At 43.7% G+C, this 17,738-nt stretch overlaps 1 protein-coding gene across 1 annotated transcript in view; it reads right to left on the bottom strand.

The window, feature by feature from the left end:
• Positions 1-12,400, bottom strand: part of brd4 (bromodomain containing 4) — a 40,580-nt gene extending 28,180 nt beyond the window's left edge. Inside the window, 2 exon segments of the mRNA XM_024432806.2 lie at positions 1,581-2,016; positions 11,708-12,400. Coding sequence (XP_024288574.2) covers positions 1,581-2,016; positions 11,708-11,811 — 540 coding nt within the window. The 5' untranslated portion in view covers positions 11,812-12,400.
• Between the last annotated feature and the right edge of the window lie 5,338 nt (positions 12,401-17,738).

The following is a 17,738-nucleotide window of genomic DNA, read 5'->3' as shown; positions in this document are numbered from 1 at the left end:
AAATGGCTACCCGGAATACCTGCATTTGCCCTTTTTTGCACCAACTGTCATGCACCGACTATGGACACACACGGGACTCTCACAGACACTCACACTCACACACACACACACACACACACACACACACACACACACACACACACACACACACACACACACACGCACACACTTCTGCTGTCTATCTATCTATCCTGTTGCATAGTCATGCCTACCTACACTCTGGTCAGTTTATTAGGTATACCACCCCATTCATGGAAATGGTTTGCTCCTGCAGACGGTAGGTGATGTGGCAGTGGATCGCTATATAAAGCAGGCAGACAGGCATCCAGTTACTGTTTGATTGAACGTTAGAATGGGAAAAACGAATGACCTAAGCAACTTAGAGCGTGGTTTGATAGGCGGTGCCAGGAGAGCCGGTTCTAGTACCTCAGAAACGTCCTCTCTCCGGGGCTTTTCAAGCACGACTGTGTCTAGGTTTTACAAAGAATGGTGCGACAAACAAAAAACATCCAGTCAGTGGCAGTCCTGTGGGTGAAAACAGCTTGTTGATAAGAGGTCAAAGGAGAATGGCAAGAATGGTGCAAGCTAACAGGCAGGCCACAAACAGGCAAATAATAGCTCAGTACAACGGTGGTGTGCAGAACGGCATCTCAGAACGCACAACTCATCGATCCTCGTCACGGATAGGCTATTGCAGCAGACGACCACACCGTGTTCCACTCCAATCAGTTAATAACAGGAAGAAGAGGCTCCAGTGGGTACGCAATCACCAACACCGGACTACCTAAATGGAAAAACATTGCCTGGTCCGACAAATCCCGGTTCCTGTTGCGTCATGCTGAAAGCAGAGTCAGAATTTGGTGTAAGCAGCATGAGTCCACGGCCCCACCCTGCCTGGTGTCAACGGTACAGGCTGGTGCCGGTTGTGTAACGGTCTAGGGCAAGTTTTCCTGGCAGATGTTCGGTCACTTGATACCAATTGAGCAACGAATCCATGCCCCAAATAATTCAGGTTGTTCCGGAGGTAAAAGAGAATCCGAACCGGCACTAGATGGTATCCCTAATAAACTGGTCACTGAGTGCATATGCACATAGCTACGTTAATTACCTTGTACACCGACTCAGTACTGGTACTCCCTGTATATAGCCATGTTACGTTGACTTAACGTTTCGCGTTATTCATTGTGCATTTATTCCTAGTTTCACTATGACGGCTCTGGCCCAACCCTTCTGTATCTAGGACCAAAACTGTCAGAACGTGTTCCCATTTTGTAACATGCCTGGGAGAAAAGCAAACCCGGACTCATGGCAGAGAAGAAACACTGAGTGTGGCGTTTGGTCCGAGCGATATGGATGGGTAGTCAGGATAGAAATCTAAAGCAGGGTTCTCCAACCCTGTTGCAGGAGAATTACCATCCTGTAGGTACACTACAACCCAAACCTGCTCTAAAAGACTATTTAGTGAATTCAACTTTTAAATTAATGAAACTTCCAAAAACTATTGTCAGGTTGTTCGTTTCTCCTTTTCTAGTCCACATAGCGTGACACCAGCCAGCCAACCAGACAAACACACTACTCACCGGCAGGTTGAGCTTGACGGCGTCGACAGGTGCCTGGAAGGGCCAGGAGAAGTGGTGCTTCCACAGGGTCTTCAGCACCGCCTTGAGCAGGTACTGCAGCTGGTTGGTCTGCCGCTTGGGCTGCGACGGGTTGATGTACTCCGGGGGCGGTGGGTTAAACTCTGGCACGGTGGGTACGTAGGTGGAGGGCTGGGGCTGCCCCCCCTGGCTACTGCTACTGCTGCCTGACGAAGACATCTGCACTGTGGTTGCATCCAGGCCGTCCCCCATTCTTGCGTAGGTGACTGGGGGCGCGGGCACAGGGGCCGGAGCAGGGGTAAGGGTTGGGGTAGGGGCGGCGGTGGCCGCGGGACACCAGTTGTTCAGTCTCGACGGCGGCGCGGACGACTCCACTGAGAGAGCACCGCTGATTCCATTGCACTCCTCACTAGCCTCTCTAGGAAAAGAGGGGGGAGAGACAGACAGACCGTCATTAGCATCTTTGTCAGACATATAGGGTTACAAAGCTCCCGCTAATTTACCAGTTACCGGAATCTTCAGTAAATTTGGTAAGTAACATATAATCTATGCTAACTTTGGTAATTTATACTTGAATAACTTTTTCATTAGCCTAGACAATAGCCTAATAATGACAAAAGTATATAAATCAACAACGGCATTTTCAATTAACTCTGCAACTCTTCCAACTGCTATCGGTTTGGCCCTAAAACATGTACAAAGACAGACATAGTAAAATAAATGTAAAAAATAATGCTGAAACCCTCAATGGCATTCAATAAGTTGATGGTTTATATTTAGGCTAATATTTTACAGCTGTTTAAAAATATACAATAAAAATGATCATATTTGATTTATTTTCTGTTTTTTAAAGACATGCAATAATGCCATAAAGAGGGCCAGAGATAATTAGACACCTGTGATACTCTGAAGTTCCCAAAAAGGCCACTAGATGTCATATGATAAAATATATTCCTTGAAAGTTAACAAAATTCTGGTAGATTACTGGTCAATTAATATACCCTCCCCTTTGCAACCCTAGACATATCACAACACTTTTTAAATCATCAGCATCGTATCATAATTATCACCACCATAGGCACTTCCCGAGTCTATGTTCTTCATGTTATCGTCATTTTACTTAGTCACCCATAAACCCGAAGCTGTAAAACACGTCGAGGAAGGTTTATGAACGTTTCATTTCAACATCCTCTGACCTGTGCCCCGGCTCCAGAAATAGAAAATCAACAAAAGGAAGTGGTGACATTTTACATCAGCTGATAACTGACTTTCGTTGTATCCCACATCTTAATACATACGCTCTGTGGGGTGACTCTTGTTTCAGAGGTTGGATAGAGTCAGACTGCATGACACTGCTAAACTACTAAAGCCCCCCCCCCCACCGATATTGTGGTGGTAGATACCTCGTCTCCTTTATGGCTCAGCTGCTTACATTGTTCATTTTCTCTCTCTCTCTCACACACACACACAGCTCAGGCCCAGCTCAGGCCCAGCATCAGCAGATTTGACTTTAGAATGGAAAATGTATGTGTTTATGCAACAAATGTCAGTCCATCGAAACACATCGCATCAAACCGAATCGCACAAAATCAATTCAAACTAAGAGGTATAGTTCCTGTATCTTATCACATGTATCTAGACACATATCGAATCATCTTGAAAGGGAAATATGCACATCCCTCCTAAAGGCCCATTAAAGGCAGACGGGGCTCGACGGCAGCGCCACATGAAGGCTGTGGTAAATGGTAATAGTTACAGGGTTGATGGAGAGGCAAAGGAGAGAGAAGGCTCTGTATACTGTAGCATGGGCAACGAGAGGTCACACTAACACATCAGACCAGGGGGCGTACGTATCAAGCATCTCAGAGAACTAGGAGTGCTGATTTAGGATCAGTTTTTCCTTTAAGATTACAATAAATAAGATTAGGCCTACATGGACAGGGGGACCATATCCTAGATCAGCACTCCCACACAACATTACCCGGCAGGTTATAATGAGGGACGGACACAGACTGGGGAGGACAGGGAGAGCTGCGTTCTCCAGCGGGGGCAACCAAAGGTCACACAACCACACACACACACACAACCCCCCTACCAAGAACCACACACACACAACCACCCACAGACCCACCGACGCGTCAGTATGTGCAGTTTGCGGATGGAGTACTGTGGTTTCCTATATGTTTTTGGATTTCCCCATTCTACTCAGCGTGTGACTTTTACCCACAACAAGACTTACACCGATAAAACAAAAACCTGGTTTTCCATGGGAAGGCAACAGTTAGAGCAAAGTTAGACAACTGAGATCGTAGCCTAGAATTCAAAAAGTAAGCTATTTCATCTAACATATCCAGGAAATGCATCATTTATATTTTGGTATGCAACCTGTCAAACTAGGATCCAGAATGATCCGATACAGTGCTGCCTCTTCAGAGAACTTCTTTGTGCATATTGACCTAGGCTATATTATTCACAACCTGAGGTCTCAGGTCCCAGACGTGCTCAATCGGATTGAGATCAGGCTCTTCGCTGGCCATGGCAGAACTCTGACATTCCTGTCTTGCAGGAAATCACGCACATAACGAGCAGTATGGCTGGTGTCATTGTCATGCTGGAGAGGTCATGTCAGGATGAGCCTGCAGGAAGGGTACCACATGAGGGAGGAGGATGTCTTCCCTGTAACGCACAGCATTGAGATTGCCTGCAATGACAAGCTTAGTCCGATGATACTGTGACATACCACCCCAGACCATGACGGACCCTCCACCTCTAAATCGATCCCGCTCCAGAGTACGGCCTCGGTGTAACACTCATTCATTCGACGACAAACGCGAATCCGACCATCACCCCTGGTGAGACAAAACCGCAACTCGTCAGTGAAGAGCACCTTTTGCCAGTTCTGTCTGGTCCAGCGACGGTGGGTTTGTGCCCATAGGCGACGTTGTTTCCGGTGATGTCTGGTAGGACCTGCCTTACAACAGGCCTAAAAGCCCTCAGTCCAGCCTCTCTCAGCCTATTGTGGACAGTCTGAGCACTGATGGAGGGATTATGCGTTCCTGGTGTAACTCGGGCAGTTGTTGTTGCCATACTGTACCTGTCCTGCAGGTGTGATGTTCGGATGTACCGATCCCGTGTAGGTGTTTTTACACATGGTCTGCCACTGTTTTTCAGAGGATGATCAGCTGCCTACCGTCTGTAAGCTGCTCCAGTCCCTCCTCTGGCCCATCATAAAAAGAGGCTTCGTGTCTGTCTGTCAGGATTCATTCCATTTCAATACCTGTCAATTCAAGGACTATACTGAAACGCCAGTTCCAAATCTGGTTTACTTTCTGAACGGAACTGAAATTGACCCAACCCTGTGTGTGTGTGTGTGTGTGTTTCCTCTCTAGGTTTCTTCCTAGGTTTTGGCCTTTCTAGGGAGTTTTTCCTAGCCACCGTGCTTCTACACCTGCATTGCTTGCTGTTTGGGGTTTTAGGCTGGGTTTCTGTACAGCACTTTGAGATATCAGCTGATGTACGAAGGGCTATATAAATAAATTTGATTTGATTTTGGGTGTGTGTGTGTGTGTGTGTGTGTGTGTGTGTGTGTGTGTGAGATCAGAGGTGAGTTAGAAGTTAGCCATCGCTGGGGTTTTGGCAGGGCCTGTGTGTGTCTAATGGTTTATGTGGGTCCCTGGTAAGACACAGACTATCCCATTCCTTGGAAGTCTCTGGAGTGTTTCAGGATGTGGGAGGTTGTGTGTGGGTGTGTGTGGTACGTTTGGCATCATCTGGCTGCTGGTGGAACACAGTGTTCCCATGCCGCCTCTCGCCTCCTCTCCCCCCAGGCTACTATGTCACAAGGACAGTGTGTTGGAGACAGAGTACAAAGACGTAGCAATGTGACCAACCACAAAGTATTGATCATGAGGGATTCTCGTTTAAAAATAAAAAAACTCTGGCCAGTCACACACACACCAGTGTACGGATCTCGCTCAACTAACCACATTCCTGATGAGTCAACCTTTCTGAGTTAGCAGTTAACCAAGCACATGATCGCTGCCTAGGACTCCCTGGATGAAACACACCCATACACTGACTGGCCTCTGTCTGGGATGATAACAGGAGAGAGGAATTTTAACTTGTCTGCTACCTGCCCACTCGGGTCAAAGCACCAGCCAAAACAGTCATTGAATGTTTCTTATAACAGAGTACAGACTTCCTGAATATAATGCTAGACATGATACAGCACAGAGCTGCTGCTGATGACCAAGTAGCGGGCTGCATTCAGAACCAGGGCTGCATAAGTCTAGTGGAAATTAGTCAAGCACTGTACTGGTTGGGCTCAAGAAAATTGGTTTAATATTTTGCCTGATTCCGTAGTTTTCCCCCCCATTTTTCAATTTTTAAAGGTGGAGAACAATGCTTGAATCACATCAGACGACCACTAGCCAGAGACTGTTTGGTTAGCAATGTTTCTGTAGCGCTCATGTGATCTGAGTTTGCAAATCAAATGACCACTGGATTGATGCAAATAATCCTGATATCATTCTGCCAGGTAGACAGAGACTACTTTGTAGTAAACATTTCAATTGACAAGTTTTTTGCAAAACATTTCCAAAGTAGACGATGGTTGTCGTTACGTTAGTATTGTCGCAAACGGCTACACAAAGTGGTAGACAAAAGGCGCACAGCCATGGTGTGCCGTTGCCTCTTCAGAAACCTGAAGGACAATACGAATCACTGATTCATTTTGTTCAAGTCTTACAATTATCTTGGGCAAAAATCATGCAATTTCATTGCGTGTTAAACAGTGTGTGTGGTCGACAGGGACAGACAGTGGGACCAAGCAGCAGACAGGAGGATGACGTCCACTAAGGAAGGAACTGACAGGCCCTCCACAAACAGGGTAGTGTTCATTGGGGCACACAACGGAAAACATTTTAAAAATGTGTTGCATGTGTTTGAAATGAAAGTGAGCGTTTCCTCATTGGACATAATGGACAAATCCAGGACAATTCCCTCCCTGTTTTAAACATAACACCACCACCCAGCTCTTACAGACACAGGAGGATGGGGGAGGCGTCTGTGGCAGGTACAGACTGACAGCTCAGGGACAGACGGGAGGGCTCCCTCTATGGGGACAGAGGCTGTTTGTTAGGTAGCTTCTAGCTAGTCACAACACCAGGCTGATGCTCCAGCTAGTTCGGGAAGCAGTGTTCTCTGGGATCAGGAACCTGCCGATGTATACACAGCACCACCAGATGGTTCACAACAGCCAGGCAACAACAATCAGGGAATCCAAGGACACACACATACACAGTACAAAGTACACCATTTCTCCCCACTGTGTGCTATTGCTCCACTATTGGGTCTAGTTTATTGCGATTATTTAAAACCTCAACTGCTGACTGAACCTATTTGACCAGATAAGATGACAATGAGTAAAACATGATTAGCTCAGGCAAAGAGAGGCCAACACTAGTCCTGTTGGCTTTCACCAGGTTTTCCTGCAGTTTCCCATGTTTGAAGAGATTTTTTTTAGCTACCCCCCCCCCCCTATTTATTTTTCCTTTTTTACACCTAGGCGGCATCCCAAATGGCACCTTATTCCTTATGCAGTGCACTACTTCTGACCAGATCAAAGTAGCGCACTATAGGGAATAGGGTGCCATTTGAGACATGTTCCCTAATCAGGTCAACTTGGGCCCATTCTCACCTTCACACCTTTGGCCTGATAAGTGACAGTAACACAGGTTTGGTTTCAATTGGAAAGGGGAACCTGTACACAATGGTAGTCCAGCAGACAATGGACATGTAAATGTCAAAAACACTAATCTCATCAGGAGTGGAAGTGGCTAGTTGAGTAGCTGACAAAGTCGCTGACCAAAACACATCCATTGTGACTGCTGATGATTAAACTAAGTCGGCTCCAGGTTAGACCTTATTATTTTTCTTGACTAACAGCATCCATAGAAAAGTTAGCCCAGTCTGGATGCATCCCAAATGGCACCCTATTCCCTACATGGTGCACTACGTTTGAACAGAGCCCGTATGGGTTGATAATTCGGCTCTGCCTTGGTGCATTAAACAACCACAACCACACTTCAAAAGACAAAAGAAAACGGCATTAAAAACATAAATCGCTATGACAAATTATTTCCTGCTATGGTCCTAAAGGTCAACAACACATTTTTACAACCTACTTAATACAGCAGGACCCATATTCAAAGTCTCAAGAGTCGGAGTGCTGCTGTGCTGATCTAGGATCAGCTTTCGATTATATGGATTGGGGGACCTGATCCAACTCTAATGCACTTTGTAAATACGACTCAGCAGAGGCAGATTGCTACAAGAGGTGAAGATAAACGCTGCCACTGGCTGACTTCCTGCCTATCCGTGTGTGTCTCACCACACCCCCACTGCTTTGGGCTCTGGAATAACAGTTGACCTTTGACCTGGACATAGATCACCACAGACTGCCGAGGAATGTTGTGAGAGAAGGGAGGAAGTGGCTCTGGTTACCGAGGGGCCTAGGCGAGGCCAGGAAATCAGGTTCTATCAGTGAGTGACACTTGAAAACCGGGGGGTTAGGGTTAGGCACCCTATTCCCTACATAGTGCACTACTTTTTAATGAGCGCCACAGGGAATAGGATGCTATTTGGGACTTGGGACACACACACCTCATGTTAGGTTACAAAATAGAGGTATTATATCTACTAGGCTAATCTATTCCATCTAGAAAGTAAATAATAACTTGTGTTTTCCAGGGGAGGGGAGGTAGCTGTAGCCAGTAGGAACGTAGGCCAGAGGATCCCACTCCACACACCAGCGCAGTAAGAGACATCCGGCTATGAGTAGATCCCAGGGATGTGACCAAATGGAAAAATTGTTCTTGATGTTTAGACAGCAAAACACATTTAAACATAGAGTTTTCACAAAGAAAAATATGTGAATTCACAATGCTGCTGTGCTGCTGCCAGCGTTGGTTTGGGTCTCACGGTGCGTCCCTTTCAGATGGTTAAGCATTGCACCTGTACTACCATTACTTGACCTCAACTCCACCTCGCAAAGTTGGCATTTCCTTCTCATTTAACTTCACAGTATTGCCAAACAGGACTTCGCTGCTGTCACTTGCCTTTCTCTGCCAGTTTTCCAACTTAACGACAATGACAGTGGTGGAGAGCAGACTCCAAAAAGAATAGATTCCACGACTCCAACTCCCACTGACCACCATTTCTGAGTGTTAAAATTCAATGCTGCTAGGAATTGACTCCTAAGATTCTTTACTTTTGGAAAGGAGGAGACTGATTAGTTGCCGTACTTCCGAGAACACTCGCATCTTTATAGTGAGCTAGCGAGGGATGGAGAGAGAGAGAGAGGAGGGGCACAGTATAGGCAGGTCAGCCACCAGGCAGACAGATGGGTCTATTGCACTGTTCTATCGGCATTTAAAAGCACTCTTCATTCTGGAATTTCATACTTGGACACAAACTGTAGTGAATGTTAGTCATGCCACAAAAATCTGAATTTAATAATTCCAAAAACATTAGAGAAACAAACTATTGGTTTGATGATGAGGGAAATACACAACCTATAGACTAACGGGCCAAGCCTATTTAATTTGAACTCTTTCCGTCAGTCCAAGAGAGGTAGCATCTGTGGCATCTACAGTATGTTGTGCGTCAGACGGTGGAGTGGACCCCCACATCTTCTGCAGTGGGCACCACATGCTTTTGGTCAGCCTGGCCAGGAATTAGGCTGTCTGTGTCCCAAATAACGCCCCATTCCCTACATCGGGGATCATGAACTAGATTCAGCCACGGGCCAATTTAGTCTTGGGTGGGTGGTTGAGGGGCCAGAACATAATTACAAATAATTGGTAGACTGGGCTTCTTGTGGTCAATTTGCAAACAGATATAATATTTGAGTAAAACATTTAAAACCTTGCTTAATTGCTAAATTAAAATCAATTGGAGGTGATTTCCTGTTGTTTTTACTGTCTTACTTCCAACAATGAAAATGCAACAAAAAAAAACTAAAATATTTAGAAACTTGGGGTGCCAAATAAAACCACCCGCAGGCCACCAATTGGGGGAACACTGCCTTACATAGCGAACTACTTTTAACCAGGGACGCGAACTACCTCTCACTTCAGCGGAGAACTGCTCTCACCCACGTGCATGCAGGATCACGCACACATCTGGCATGCCACAAAAATGCCTTTTTGGGGGGGGGGTGAGTCAGAGGCATGCGTCATGTCTGACTGTTCAGAGCCTGACTCTCTCCCTCTGGCTGTGTGGCTCTGTAGAGGCAAGCAGGCTTCCTCACACTAGGGTTGGGCGATATTTGGGCAGACCTATTCCACGATATGCTACTCCAAATAGTGACGATATCTGATATTACCATGTTGCATTATTACTGACAAAATAATTCAACTGTGCTTATTTATGATCTTATAGTCAAGTCGCCTTTTCATAAAAAAAAAATACAGTTATGACGGGGAGAAAAGGGTTTATTCGTTTAGACTTCATGTTGAACATATTGATACAACTGTACAGTTTTGAATTGGAAAGTTCAAATATCACCAATAGTCTATATTATCATATAGTCTATCAGCCCAACCCTAACACACAGACACACACTGCTGCTGGTGACAAGCCTACATTAAATCAGGTTGGGTTTGTGTTCAGTCCAAGTCACAGAACACTGTGGTGAAATACTCCCAGTGACTCTCTCTCTCTCTGACTGACCATAGGTGGACCAAACACACAGGGTGGTGTGCAACAGGAGCGAAAAGATTCAATACAGACGACAACAATCTGTGTTTACAGTGGGCAAAAAGCCAGGACCAAAGGGTGAGGAGAACACACACCAAGAATGTAGGGGAGAGAGTGACAACCCTCACGTACGAGTCACTGAGTCACTTAGTAAACAAACACAGAACTGGAGCTGAAGGACACCCCTTGCTCTCCTTCTCCCCCCCCCGGGCTTAACTCACCGGACCAGTTCATTCACCAAGGCATTTCCTGGAATCAGGACACGTTTCTGCCACAACAAATACAACACACTCTTTCTCCCCTCTCCCAGGAGGGTTATAGGCAGAATGGTGGCTAATAATGCAAACCTCCAAACCAACAATTTCCACAGGCTTTAAACTAATAAGCTACATCAGAGAAAATGACACATTATTAGGTCATATTTGAGAAAGTTGTCCACAAACAAAGACTTCTCTGTAAACTGGAGCATTCTGTTTCGGTTTCATGTTTTAGATTAGGTGTCCTCCATACAGTACAAATGCAAGCTGTAGGCTTAGTATATGTACACTGAATAAAAATAGAAAAAAACATATTACTCTTAAATGTTGTGCACACATTTGTTTATATTCCTTGTTAGTGAGCATTTTTACATTTTTATAATCTATCCACCTGACAGGTGTGGCATATCAAGAAGCCGATTAAACAGCATGATCATTACACAGGTGCACCTTGTGCTGGGGACAATACAATGTCACTCTAAAATGTGCAGTTCTCTGACAACACAATGTCACAAATGTCTAAAGTTGAGGGAGCGTGCAATTGGCATGCTGACTGCAGGAATGTCCACCAGAGCTGTTGCCAGAGAATCTAATGTTAATTTCTCAATCATAAGCTGCCTCCAACGTCGTTTTATAGAATTTGTTAAGCGTCGTGTGGGCAAGTGGTTTGCCAATGTCAACATTGTTGCCCCATGGTAGTGGTGGAGTTATAGTATAGGCGGGTATAAGCTAAGGACAACAAACAATGGGATTTTATCTATGGCAATTTGAATGCACAGAAATACTGTGATGAGATCCTGAGGCCCATTTTCTTCTTTTAAAAAAAGGTATCTGACCAACAGATGCGTATATGCGTTTCCAGTCATGTGAAATCCAAAGTTCAGGGCCTAATGAACTTATTTCGATTGACTGATTTCCTCATATGAACTGTAACCTAGTAAAATCTTTGAAATGGTTCCACGTTGCGTTTATATTATTGTTCCATGTATTTAACACAACGGATGTAGCCTAGTATTATGAGAAAGTCTCCCTTGAATGGGAAACATGAGGGAAGCCTATTTGTGTTATTTATCTGTATCGGCCAAACGTTACCTTTTCACAGAGACAGAAGAATAATGTGCCATTTTTTCCAAAAGAGCATCCAGAGTCTGAAAATCCAGCAGATCGTTAGACTTGGCATGCATCTTGTAATCCATCTAGAAGCTTCCCTCAACACAAAGCAAAAAATAAAAAAATAACAGGAGAAGTTTGGCTCCCTTTCTCTCCTTTTCCCACACACACAGGAAGAGAGATCGGTTCTGTTTAAGGTTCCAATCTAGTTCCGTTTCACAAAATCCATCCACAATAATCCACACATGATTAATCCATTGATCCAGGTTTAAGTGATGGGTATTCCTTGAAAATTAAAAAAATTAAAAACAACAGAAAAGGGACAAGGGATCGGGGTAAGATTATGCCTGTGGAGGCCTGACTGGAGCCGGCTGGCTGAGTTAGCTGTGTGTGCCGGTCTCCTTCGCTCTACCCCCTCCCCCTCTCAGCAGCAGCACAACGGCCCAGCAGCCACAGGCTCCTCGCCCCATTGTGTGTGTCCACCCCGGGCCTCCCCCACTCACAAACTGCAAGAGTGAGAAAGGAAGGACAGCGCTCCGGTAAAAAAAAAAAATCCAGGAGGAGAGCTTGCTTCTTCCCTTTCTCTCGTAGCTCTTCTCTCTCTCTCAAAACACAACACACAGCAAACGGCGTGCGGTGGTTATTCAACGGTGAAAATGGCTCTGCTGTTCCGCTTCCTCATTGAGCGCTAGTCTCAGCCCACAGCTCGTTACCCCTCCCTCTCCCTACGCTCTCACTCCACCCCTCCCTTTTCTCCCTCAATAGCTTGAGGTCCCTCCCTCTCTCTCTCTCTCTCTCTCTCTCTCCATCCACACCTTTGGCACCCCAACACCTCCCTACTTCCAATTCACCCTGCCCCTCCCCCACGTGCCGTTCTCCTTTTGGGCTGATCTTGTGAACCAACGCCTGCCTACCCCCACCAAACCAAAGGCTACCTTATCTACTGCTCTCGCTCTCCCTCCATTCCTCCCCCTCTCTCCCCCTACATCCCTCCCTCTCTCCCCACCACGCTGCTGCACACACACATTCACACAGCACGTCTAGACTAATACAAAAGCATCCATGCCGGCCGGGCTTTTGTCAATGCAAAGAGAAATATAAACAACGAGAAATAAATAATATGTAAGACAATGCTATAAGAGGGGGAGGACCGAACATTCCATTCCTTCTTCACAAGGCCAACAGGCCGCCGCTGCTAAATTGTAAAAAATTAAAGATAAATGTAAAAAGTGGGATGGTAAGCGTTTTCAGTGTCAAACAAAACCAGATATAAAGTAGACAAGATCATGGAGATATTTATTTAATTTCACCTTTATTTAACCAGGTAGGCTAGTTGGGAACAAGTTCTCATTTACAACTGCGACCTGGTCAAGATAAAGCAAAGCAGGTCGACACATACAACAACAGAGTTACACATGGAATAAACAAACATACAGTCAATAATACAGTAGAACAAGTATACATACAGTGTGTGCAAATGAGGTAGGATAAGGGGGGTAAGGCAATAAATAGGCCATAGTGGCAAAGTAATTACAATATACCAATTAAACACTGGCGTGATAGATGTGCAGAAGATGAATGTGCAAGTAGAGATGCTGGGGTGCAGAGGAGCAAGATAAATAAATAAATACAATATGGGGATGAGGTAGTTGGATGGGCTATTTACAGATGGGCTATGTACAGGTGCAGTGATCTGTGAGCTGCTCTGACAGCTGGTGCTTAAAGCTAGTGAGGGAGATATGAGTCTCCAGCGTCAGTGATTTTTGCAGTTCATGCCAGTCATTGGCAGCAGAGAACTGTAAGGAAAGCCGGCCAAAGGAGGAATTGGCTTTGGGGGTGACCAGTGAGATATACCTGATGGAGCTCGTGCTACAGGTGGGTGCTGCTATGGTGACTAGTGAGCTGAGTTAAGGCGGGGCTTTACCTAGCAAAGACTTGTAGATGACCTGGAGCCAATGGGTTTGACGACAAATATGAAGCGAGGGCAAGCCAACGAGATCGTACAGGTCACAGCGGTGGGTAATATATGGGGCTTTGGTGACAAAACAGATGGCACTATATATTTTCAAATAAGATATCCTTTGAGAAATATCTATTTCCAAAATAAAAACTAGACAGACAGGGAGAATCTAAAATTCTCAAAATGCCATGGGGACCCCAATTGATGTGGTTATGTTTGAGTCACTATCACTCAGATAGCATAAGAACAAGGTGTAAACCATAGCTAAATGTGTAGAATTGCTTTAAATAGCTTTAAAATAAGCAACATTTGGTCTCTGCAGCCAATAGTAAGGCCTCAAAAAAAATTGGTCGGAGACTGCGCCGTTGGCTGGGGGAGTGGAATCCTACGGGAGACCGTGGATATTCATCTCCCACGACAAACTGATCAACTCACACGGGAGAAATTTTGCACGAGACAACATTCAAACATAGGGGTTCTTCCTCTAAAAGTTACGAGTTTATGCTGCGACCGTTAGTGGTAGATGGTAGCATTCTGTCATTGCACCACACTATCACAAGGGGGAGTTAGATCAGCGTTCTATCGGTAATCTAAACTGTGGCACAAATTGATAATCTACTCGTAAATTAATGGAGGCGTTTCAGTCTGATAGTCTCTTCTCTGGCACTAGAGTCCTGCATTAGGCAACAACAACAAAAAACTGTCGCTGGTTATTTTAGAACTTGGGAAATACAATGGGGAATTTCACTTCACATGTGGACTGACGATTTTCTAAAAATAGGCACAGTGGGCTTTTGGTTTCTCTCCCTCTAAAAACAGAAATTAAATCATTCTCAATTACAAACTCGCTTTATTACAAAATAGCATGAATGTCTCAACCCATGTTCAAGAATGGCTTTTTTCCCTTTATTCAGATTACAACCGATCACTTTCGGTTATTTGAAAACAAAATCTCCAAAACAACGTTATTTAAAAAAAACAAGCCATAGAAAGTTGGTTTCAATTTAAGTAAGGAACTTGTCTGTCGGCCGGCCGTGCATTAAAAGACCAAAATTGGTTAAAGACAATTGTGAAAAATAAAAATATATACCAGTTTTATTTAAGGACCAAAAAATTGACAGCTGTACCATATAGATTGCAAAATAGTTGGGAAGAGATTTTCGATGTACTGATTCCACGGCACATGGTTTATGAATTGACAGGCAATTTGTTTGTTTATTATAACCTACCGCAGGCCTAAAACCTATGGGTTTAACCTTCTGAATTAATGATTATATTGAAAATAGAAGGTCGCCTCTTAATAAGTTCTGAGACTGTTATCCAATGATGATGATTACGATTATTATGAATACTATTACTGCTGAATGAAAGCGCATGGGGACTGGTCTTGATAAATCAATCACATTTTTTATTTGGAAATGTTAGGATTCTTTTGCACTTCACTATCACAATATTAAAAACGTTCAAATGCATTAATTAATTAAATTGCTTTAGCCGACATGTTGCGGTTCACCTGATGAAGGTTCACATGGGCCCAAGTTTCTTCAACTGTCTTTCGACTGATTAGAGCGATGTTGATAGCCTTTGCCGATCGCTCATAATCTTCAAACATCAGTGAGTAGATGGCTTGAATAGTCTCGCTGGAAATGGAATACAATGTAGAAATGGGCAGCATACAGTGAAGACCAGCAGTCCATTTATTTAAACATTATTAGGCCTGGAGTTCTTTTAAGAACACAAAAGAAGCCCTTGACGGGCTATCATCAGCAGGACAATAGACTCTTACAGAGTGCACCAAATGCACTGTTTTCTAACCACATCTGGATGGACCCAAAACAAATTACTATGGGAATAAATATTACTGAATGACAGAAATATTGGAATAAAGTTGGCAACAAATTGTTGCTTACTGGAACACCAAAAGTCATCCAATTGTTATAATAGGATTTGAAGCAATATCCTACCCGCATGTGGTCAACTATTTCAGCACCGTTTCACACCGCTCTGAGACAAGCAAGTCTACTTAATAAACATATACATTTTAAAACAGTTTTTTTTTTTATCGAATTCAATAATATATTGTACTGTAGATGCTGCAGTCAGTCAGATTTGAGTACTATTGTAAAGTGCCTAAAATGCCAAAATGGGCAAACTTGCAATGCTTAAGTACTTTAAAACCAGATTTGCCCCAACAAAGAAATGCATCAACCCCTACAGATATTTTAATTTATTATTAACCCTGAAGTATAATTGTATAAATGCCCCTTAGATATTAATTTAGAATCCTCTAAATTTAATTTGATCTACTACCGTACAAGGACATTTTATTGATCTGCCAGTATTTTCATTTAGAGATTCCAGTAAACTCTGATGTTCCTTTTAATGTGTCCTACCAATTATTATTGGATTATTCACCATGGCAACCAACTACATGTATTTCTAAGGTTGGCTTTTGTTAAGATCAGACTGTTTTAATTTGATATGTGCGTTTGACCAAATTTAAGTCAGAACAAATACTTATTTCACTTATACTATTCCTGTTGCTCTTGTTATGTAAATACAAGAAATGGTGTATGTAGAGGGGGTAACTTTCTTCACCAGTTCCCTTACCATTTTGTACAATTGTGTGATCCAGTTGGTGTAACCGTAATGTTAATTCTCTTGAGGAATTATGGCGTATTCTCATTGTCCTGTTGGTTTTGTCAGACTGCACAGAAGCTTAATAAACATATGCATTTTTTAAAAATCAAATTCAATAACATTTCTACCATGGTAGATGATGTATTTTTGGTTGATGGCCAATACTAAAAGCAGTCAAATGCATTTGTGAATTCAATCGCTTTATTTAATTATTTAAGGCTCCTTTCTCTTCTCTGTGCTGTAGTTCTTTTCAGAATAAAGTAGGCGAATGAAGGCAACAAATTGTTGCTTACTGGAACACCCAAAGTCATCTAATTGTTATAATAGGGTTTGCAGCAATAGCCTACCCACGTGTGGTCAACTATTTCAGCACCGTTTCACGCTGCTCCGAGACAAGCATGGGGATTGGTCTTGATAACTAAATTTTTATTTTTATTTTCACTGAATCTCCGTTTGGGTATTGGTTAGCCTACAATTAGGGTATGGAAATGTTAGGATTATTTTGCTCTTCACTCGCAGTCACTTAGGAGCCTACTCCCGACCGGTCACGTTGTACAGCGCCATATTTTCCTGAGGGTTTCGTTTTTGTTTTTTCTTGGAATAGAAACACCAAAATATGAATTAAATTAATTAAGCTAAATTTCTTGAAGTCAATCCAATATACTATGTTCTTACAAAAAAAGGTTTTAAACTCAAGTACTGCCCATATTAAAAACAGTCAAATGCTTCTCAAAGATGCACTCTGGTGGTCAAACTAGCACTAACTAGCAAATCGAATTCTGCGGCAGCCCACAAGCTGTGCTGCAAATACGGCGCAACTTTTAAAGGAAGAACCACCGTACTGCCCAACAATATACTGTGGAATCATGGAATTCCCACACAAGTTAACAGAATGGCATCCCTTGCTTTACAAGCATAATAAAACACTTGTAAGCAAGTGGTAATTTCATTCAAGGCGGTGTGTGTTTGAGGGACAGTGAGACACAGCTACAGTGTTCCCCAGAAGACAGTTAATTCCCCCCCCTGTAAATCATCCAGCCATCTGTCTCCAGAAACAACAGTGATTCACCTCATCATGACACATTACAATGACACTAATCAGCATGTGGAGCGTACCTCATACCTACTGTCTACCAACATGATGATAAGAGGGAGACCACGTCACATACAACTGGAGAAAGAGAGAGATTGCAAGCGAGAGAGAGAGCAATAAGCCCGCTGTGCTGTAATTAAGACGGGGGTGTCTGTGATGGTACAGTAGTACCAGGGTTTCAGTTATGAAATTCTGGCGCCAGACATTTGACCTGCAGAATTTTAATTTACTGGACATTTGAGAAACTTACCGGACCCATATGGGTGCGTAACCTGATTAGGGCGACCACCCACGGTGCTCAGAAGGACAGAAATCACATT

This window comes from Oncorhynchus tshawytscha, linkage group LG09 (assembly GCF_018296145.1).
Source record: "Oncorhynchus tshawytscha isolate Ot180627B linkage group LG09, Otsh_v2.0, whole genome shotgun sequence".
Lineage (NCBI taxonomy): Eukaryota > Metazoa > Chordata > Actinopteri > Salmoniformes > Salmonidae > Oncorhynchus > Oncorhynchus tshawytscha.
This window is presented reverse-complemented; position numbering and strand designations above follow the sequence as displayed.